This window comes from Daktulosphaira vitifoliae, unplaced genomic scaffold, assembly GCF_025091365.1.
Source record: "Daktulosphaira vitifoliae isolate Bord-2020 unplaced genomic scaffold, ASM2509136v1 Scaffold_113, whole genome shotgun sequence".
In the NCBI taxonomy this organism is placed as follows: domain Eukaryota; kingdom Metazoa; phylum Arthropoda; class Insecta; order Hemiptera; family Phylloxeridae; genus Daktulosphaira; species Daktulosphaira vitifoliae.
The window spans coordinates 2,437-11,330 of NW_026099682.1; the positions used below are offsets into that span (position 1 = coordinate 2,437).

The 8,894-nt window shown below is 29.2% G+C and overlaps 1 protein-coding gene across 1 annotated transcript; it reads left to right on the top strand.

The window, feature by feature from the left end:
• The first annotated feature begins 1,037 nt into the window (after positions 1-1,037).
• Positions 1,038-3,343, top strand: LOC126909086 (uncharacterized). Its single transcript, XM_050691471.1, has 2 exons — positions 1,038-2,294; positions 2,361-3,343. The coding sequence occupies exons 1-2, from the start codon at positions 1,754-1,756 to the stop codon at positions 3,341-3,343; spliced, it is 1,524 nt and encodes a 507-aa protein (XP_050547428.1). The 5' UTR covers positions 1,038-1,753.
• The last annotated feature ends 5,551 nt before the right edge of the window (positions 3,344-8,894 follow it).

The window sequence follows — 8,894 nt, forward strand, 5'->3', positions numbered from 1 at the left end:
TAGTATGTCGAATGAAAGAAGTATATAAATATTATTTCTAATCAAAAAATTGTATTGATCTATACATTTTTCAAAAAGTTTTTAAAGTTATAAATGTAAAATATAAAATCGAGAATTTTAACACAAAAATAGCATAGGGTAGCCATTTTCACCTTGAAGACCAAAATAAAGTCCTAAATTTTTTTTTTCTATAAAAAAGTATATTACATTAGCTTTAATTTAAGATATGTATAAAAGTGTCAGTACTTCCGGAACACTTTCAAAAGTTAAGTTGAAAAAGTTAATTTTTGTGAAAAAGTTGTTATTTTAAATCCCCCCCTGTGGGCAGATATAAGGTTAAATTTATAAAAAAAATATACCAAATGATAAGTAAAGACATCAAGCATCTGAAAAAAAAATTTTATTGATTTAAAAAAAAATTGAAAAAATTTCGAAAATTAGCAATTTTTAAATTTGTAATTTTTTTGGAGTTTTCCCCCATTTACGGGGAACAAGGGAAATTTTTTCAATTTTAGATACGATTTGTGATCTTTTGACGTATTAGTGAAAGAAATCGGTCCAGTAAGAGCTGAGTAAAAGTGGCAACAGGCATAAAAAAAAACACATGGTAAAATTAATACCTTTTCAGCTTCGCATCAAAGCTAAAAAAACAATCAAATCAATTCATAAATTAATGAACAATAAAAAAAAATTAACACTTTATTCCTTAGGCCTTCTCCATTTTTAACTACTTTATTCTGTCTTACCTGTTGTCCTCTCGTATATCTGAGATTGAACAATTCGCCTAAGTTTTGTTTAGGACACGTTTTACTATTTAACAAAAATTTTACGCCGACTTTCGACTTGATGCAACCTCAATAGTCGCCTCTTACGACTGGGAGAGGGGTCGTGGAAGTTTTCTTATATCCTATCTACTGGGAATAATCAATATTCTTTTTAGTCATTTTACTAATTTGATCGCACTTTATACATATACACTAGGGTGGTCCTTATCTACATAGGTCATTTATTTTTTTTATTAAATTCAATCAGGACGCCCCCTAGAATTGTTCTATAGGTTAAAAAAATACATTTTGTGAAGTTTCGTGATTGTCCAATGATTTTTTCACGTGCCGCAGAAGGGTTGAAATTTAATAAATTGGGGTAAAAATTAGTTTTTTACGTATAACTTGTTAAATTTTACTTGAATCAAAAAAATTTACTGAATAAAATTTGTTTAAAAATGTATTTCCTATAAAATATGTTATATTATTTTTTACTCTATATTGCATATTTAATTGAATAATCAATAAAACACATAAATATGCCGATTTTTCCCGATTCTAATTTTTTGCGTAATTCAGTCTTTATTAGCGTAATCGACAAATTTTTACAAAATCTATATAAATTATAAAATTTAGATGTAAAAATTATGCACAAATATTGTTTAGTAAAATATTTTCTAATTCTAAATCTTAGTCTTTCCTACGAATAAGTACATTGTACAGCGTAAAAGTGGTTTAAAAATCAATCACTAACATTATGATTTTAATCTAGTTTGGGAATTTTTTTACATCAAGCTGTTTGTATAAATGTGGACTTTGTTCTGTCATCTTATACCGAACTAAAGCATACGTTGAAATCGTTTCGTTTATTACGATAACATTATTTTACTGTTATTGTGATATCTCTTATACAATTTTATTAAAATTGCTATTTCTAGTTTTAGTTCTAAATCTGTTAGAGTTTTTTTTATTTTGTAATTCTTTTAATAATGGACACTAGATCAAGGGACAAAATTTACTTAATTAATTATGATGAAAATCAAATTGTCGGATCAAAGTTGCCATCAAATATTCAAGTATTAAGGGTACTTTTTTACAATATGAGGAAAGTAAAATTAAACTTACGAACCAGTGCTCATTTGGTTATTAAAGAAGTTGAAGTATTCTGGGAGAAAGGAAGAATACCAGTCAGAAAATTTCAAAGGAGCATCGACAAATTGGAGTCACTGTATTCAGAATGGAGAAATTTGAACAAAAGCTCTAAAAGGACATCGTTGAACCACGAAAATAAGGAAAAGGATTTCATTGGAAAATTTAACGAATTGTTCGATATTTCACATGCAAATGCCATGGAAATGATGACTATTGAAGAAGATAAATTATTTTTGATCTGTCAACGAGATAAGGAAAGAAAAGGTTGCATGGCTAGTTCAGATTATAACTTATATTTACAGGAAAAACATGAACAAACACAAAAAATTTTGAAAGAACAAAGAGATTTGAAACTTCAAAAATCTCAATTTATGTCCAGTAAGTATTTTATTATTAATATTTCATTAGTTCATAAATTAAATAACAGCAAGTTTTTTTTTTTAGATGAGGTAGCTATTTTAGACAGTAGTACAAGTAGTATAAGTAGTAATGAAGAAGCCAACATGTCTTGTGATGTTTCCGAATCTAATTTCAATGATGAAAATGAACCTGGACCATCCTGTTCAAAAAGAAAAAGAGGCAAACGACAGTTTATTACATCAAAACTTGTTGCCGCTTTTGACAAATGTAAGGTAAGTGATAGAGATGCCGTACACTTGTTAATAGCAACTATAGAGGCTCTAAATTTAGATCCTAGTGAGTTGGTTATTAACCGAACTTCTATTCACCGTTGTCGTGAACTTCTAAGGACCGAACACGCACAAAAAATTTTTGAGAAGTTTCATGAAAAAAATATTAGATCAGTTACTGTTCATTTCGATGGCAAATTATTGCCATCACTAACTAGTAATGTAAAAATTGATAGGCTACCTGTACTTATAAGTTTCAATGGTAATGAGCAACTTCTTGGCGTTCCTTTTATTAAATCAAGTACAGGAAGAGAACAAGCTTCAGCAATTCATAGTTTATTAGTAGAATGGGATATTGAAAATAAAGTTCAGGCTATTTGTTGCGACACAACAGCCTCTAATATGGGGAGATTACAAGGTGCTTGTATTATTTTAGAGCAATACCTCGAAAGGGACCTTTTATACTTACCATGTAGGCACCACATATTTGAAATAGTTTTAAGAAGTGTATTTGATCAAAAAATTACTTTATTTAGTGGACCAAATATACCACTGTTTAAAAAATTTCAAAAAAGTTGGCCACAGATTAAAAACTGTACAATAAATCCAGGTTTAGAAGATATTATGGTTAAAACACAATTAAACGGTTTAGAAAATGAATTAATTTCGTTTCTAATGGAAAAAATAAAAATTAATCAACCAAAAGAAGACTATAGAGAACTTCTTAATTTGGCAATTATTTTTCTTGGCGGTGATCATTATACAAATATTTCTATTAGATCTCCTGGNACCAAATAATGTGACTTTTACCATTGATGAAATTTTCCGATGCCTTTCAAGTCTTTGTGGCAACTAATCCATTGGACTTGATGATCTCGCCGGGTCATTCTTATTTGAACTAAGGTCAGCTTTGGCATAACCGCTGTGGATACTATTTAGACGATCGCTTAATGAGGGTATTTTTCCAACGTTATTTAAGTTTAGCTCAGTAACACCGGTTCATAAATCAGGCTCTCCGTCTATAGTTTCTAACTACCAACCTATCTCTATCCAATCACATTTATCAAAAATATTTGAGTCATTAGTCTTAAAAGCCATCCAACCATCTATAAATAGTATGATTATGGAAGAACAGCATGGCTTTCGCCCAGGTCGTTCATCCACCACAAATTTTTTTAGAAAAGAAATCAAAATCAGCTTGTAACTTTAGGCAAACGTAAATTGTAGATACATGCATATATAACTTGATGTCATCAGCAAAACAGAGAATGCGGTAGTGGAGTAGAACTTGAATGACACTATTAATAAATAAGGAGAACAAAAGTGGAGATAGATGTGACCCCCTTTGGAACACCAGATGGGGTTAAACATAGTTTAGACTTTATACCAAATAGCTTAACCTATTGGTATCGGTCATGAAGATAGGATTTAAACCAAGATAAGAGAGGTTCACCTAAACCAGATTTACCTAAAACACTAATAAGAGCATTATGATTCACTGAATCAAAAGCTTTTTAAAATCGGTATATATTACATCCACCTGAGAATGATTCTGAAATGAGTCAAAAATATAATTACAGAATAGGAGATTATTTGTGGTGGATGAACGACCTGGGCGAAAGCCATGCTGTTCTTCCATAATCATACTATTTATAGATGGTTGGATGGCTTTTAAGACTAATGACTCAAATATTTTTGATAAATGTGATTGGATAGAGATAGGTTGGTAGTTAGAAACTATAGACGGAGAGCCTGATTTATGAACCGGTGTTACTGAGCTAAACTTAAATAACGTTGGAAAAATACCCTCATTAAGCGATCGTCTAAATAGTATCCACAGCGGTTATGCCAAAGCTGACCTTAGTTCAAATAAGAATGACCCGGCGAGATCATCAAGTCCAATGGATTAGTTGCCACAAAGACTTGAAAGGCATCGGAAAATTTCATCAATGGTAAAAGTCACATTATTTGGTAGGTCATAAGTAAAGATAACCAATTTTTCTATGTGAACCTCGTTCTAATCTGTAGAATAAACAGTAGAAAAATAATTTGATAACAAATTAGCTGTCTCCTGTTCATTAAAAATACTATTACCATTTAATGACATAACTTTGTATTTTTTGTTTTTACTAGAATGTTTGCTGTTTACAAATTTTCAAAAGTCATGAGGATTATCATTAATTNATTTGTGGTGGATGAACGACCTGGGCGAAAGCCATGCTGTTCTTCCATAATCATACTATTTATAGATGGTTGGATGGCTTTTAAGACTAATGACTCAAATATTTTTGATAAATGTGATTGGATAGAGATAGGTTGGTAGTTAGAAACTATAGACGGAGAGCCTGATTTATGAACCGGTGTTACTGAGCTAAACTTAAATAACGTTGGAAAAATACCCTCATTAAGCGATCGTCTAAATAGTATCCACAGCGGTTATGCCAAAGCTGACCTTAGTTCAAATAAGAATGACCCGGCGAGATCATCAAGTCCAATGGATTAGTTGCCACAAAGACTTGAAAGGCATCGGAAAATTTCATCAATGGTAAAAGTCACATTATTTGGTAGGTCATAAGTAAAGATAACCAATTTTTCTATGTGAACCTCGTTCTAATCTGTAGAATAAACAGTAGAAAAATAATTTGATAACAAATTAGCTGTCTCCTGTTCATTAAAAATACTATTACCATTTAATGACATAACTTTGTATTTTTTGTTTTTACTAGAATGTTTGCTGTTTACAAATTTTCAAAAGTCATGAGGATTATCATTAATTAAAAGTTCAGGACGTATAACGTAAATACAATAACATTTTTTGGAATCAAATTTATATTTTGCACGGAGAAACGAGAATTCTTTATAGTCCGACATATTTAAAGTGAAATTATATCTTGCTTGTGCTTTTTTCTTGAGAATCAGTGTTCGATTAACATCTTTATTAAACCATGGAGGATATGACGAATCTTTATAATAGCATTGAGGAACAAAATCAATGACGGCTTTGTGCAAAGCATCATAAAATAAATTTACAGTCGAATCAGAATCATGGAGGAGAAATGTAGAACTCCAATCAAATGATGAAATAAATAAACGGATATTATCATAGTTCGCTTTACGAAAGTTATAGAAATAATGGCTACTATCACGAGGAGGCAGAGTAGTACATGCTGGGTGATATAAATCTTCTGGTACCAGTGACTCACAAGATTTATCAACTTTTAGTCTTTTATCAGTACAAAATACAAGATCTAAAATAGAGTTAATGAATTAATTACATTATTTGTTTGGAAAAAACCACAGGTCGCAAATGATTCAGGAATACAATGTGCGCGAGTTGCTGCGGAAAATGTGTATATAACACACATAAAATGTGTGTAAAACAACAAATAACTACTGTGTGATAAGAAATTAAATTATAGTCGTTAACTCACCAACAGGTAAAACTTAATAAGTTAATAACTTCCACAATATTAAAGTACAGTCCTAGAATCGACTTCCAAAGCGTTAGGAGTTAACACTTATTATATAAAACTACAACAGTGAATGACTTAACGACTAATTGTTATGTAAAAAATAAAAAATTTTAGACTACACGCACATATCATAACGTTATCATATCTGATAGGTGTGACACCTCGCCTAGGTGCTGGCGACCTTAACTACTGTAGCTAGTCATTATGCAAGTGGCAAACCATGTTCTTGTTACAGGCTGAATTAAAAATCCCCCTTACAAAGTAATAAAATTATTCAAAAAAAATTGGTTAATTTATCCTTTGATTATATTGTCCACAACACCGAAAGAACAATCATCTTAATCTTTCATCAAAGGTTGTTATGACAGATAAAGTAATAATTCGATTGTGTATAAGTAATATAAAATACATATACATTTTTGATTCATAAATGTAAGATACATAATGCAAAACCATTAGCATATTACGTCATAATTCATAAATACTTCTTTCTTTCACAATAGTTTTGATTATAAAATTTAACGATCGTTTTTGTCATCTTACACCATAATTGGGAAAAGATGACAAAAATATCAATTTTTAAGAAAATCTATATTTTATTCTTTATATTGAAAAAGTATTAATGCAAAATTTCGAATTTTAAATTTATTCGTATATATCAGGATACCCAACTCAACCTCACCATACCCTACCATATTATAAAAAAATGTATTTTTTTCTTTTCAGAAGTTAATATTAACCTATAATTTATAATTTTCAAAAAAATATTTTTCTATTCCCCACCAACCTCTTTGAAACTGACAATATATGATAATCGGGTGGGGAATTCAATGCTGTTATCAGCGAATTGTGCGCTCAGAATAACTCATAGCACAGGTATGGTTAAGAAAACCTAGCTGTATCTTATATAAAAAAATTAAGCAATAAAATAAAATAAAGTCAGCAATAATTTTCTTACCTTAATCACGTAAATCCAGTTTTAATTCTTTGCTGGTGAGTCAGTTAACACCACTGTAATCGTGTAACACACGAATAGACAATAAGTTTTTTTTTAGAAAAGAAAGGTAGCATAAGCCGTTGTAATCCACAATTAAAACAAGAATAATTTAATATTTACATATATATATATATATAATTAATTATAGTTGGTACTTCAAGAAGAATATAAAAAAAAAACCCAGCACAGGGGGGTCGCGGATCACAGTGATGCCATGGTATAGTTGGATCAAGTATAATGATTTCTGACAGTGATTAAAATGACTATCAAAATTAAACGCTTCGATGCAAATATTTAGATTGTGTTTAATTTAAAAAAAATTAGTGTATAATTCCAAAAGCTACATGATCTGCTAGTTCCTTATTAATATCTTGATTAAGATAAAGTATGTCGAATGAAAAATGGATTATTAAAAAATATTATTTCTCACAAAAAAATTGTGTTGATCCATACACTTTTCAATTAGTTATAGCATTATAAAATTAAAAATGTAAAAAATAAAATCGAGAATTTTTTCACGAAAATAGCATTTGGTAGCCATTTTCACTACGAAGACAAGTCCAGAGGTCAAATTTTTTTTTTCAAATTAAAGTATATTACATAAGCTTCAATTTAAGATACGCTCAATTGAGTAAATATTTTTAACTACTTTGGTTTGATTGGTTCATTTAATTAAATCATAGCCACAAAGAAAACTACATAGCAAAATAATATTAACATGAATAAGATATTTCTTCTCACAAAGGGAGACTTAAGTGAAGGATCTTTAATATTTATTGAAGTTATTGAATTTAAATAAGATAAATATCAAATGATTTAAAAATTTTATTCTAACTCAAAAAAAAAATGCAAAATATTATTTGCCACAGTCGGATTTGAATCTCGTACCCTACGCGTGATAGACACAAGTGTTACCGATTCGGCAACTGTTCGTTGCCTTCGTCTCTTAATAAAATTGGCTATTTAAGCTGACTCAAATTTAAAAATTACTTTTTCGACTTCAAAAAAGTAAAAAAATTTTAATAAGTATAATCTCATATGTCTTATGAACTTTATTCTATGTCAATGAAATAATATAATATTCATGACAATCAGTTTATTCCCCTAATAAGATATTTTAAAATAAAATAAAATACAAAACCTAGAATTTTAATAGAAAAATAGCATATTTTTGAATACGGTAGCCGTTTGCGCATAGAAGATAGGTCGTCGGGACAAATTTTTTTTTTTCATTTGATAGTGTATAACATATCCTTTAATTTTATATATGTTTAAGGGACGCAGTATTTCCGGAACATTTTCAAAAATTAAGTTGAAAAAGTTAATTTTTGTAAAAAAGTTACTATTTTAAATCCCCCCAGTGAACAGAATAAGTGTTAGATTTTCAAAAAAAATTATATCAAATAAAAGGGAAATATCTAAGGTTTCAATACAAAAAAATATTATTTTTATTTGTTCATTTTTGAAAAAAATATGGCAGTTTTAAGTACAAAAAACATCCCGATAAAAGGTGATTTTTATCGCAAACATTACATTTTTTTTTAATTTTCGACAGCCATTTGCACATAGAAGATAGATCGTCGGGACAAAATTTTTTTTTTATTTTATAGTACATATAATCAGCTTTATTTTATATATGTTTAAAGGACGCAGTATTTCCGGAACACTTTCAAAAGTTAAGTTGAAAAAGTTCTATGTTTTATACAATGTTTCAAGTTTTGAACGCTCCCTATATAAGGGGAAATTATCCAATTTTAATAAAAAGTATGTCAAATGAAAGATGTACTTATAATGTATTTAGAAAAAAAAAATTTGTGCTGATATATACATTTTTCAAAAAGTTATAGCATTTTTAAGTTGAAAATTTAAAATCGAAAAT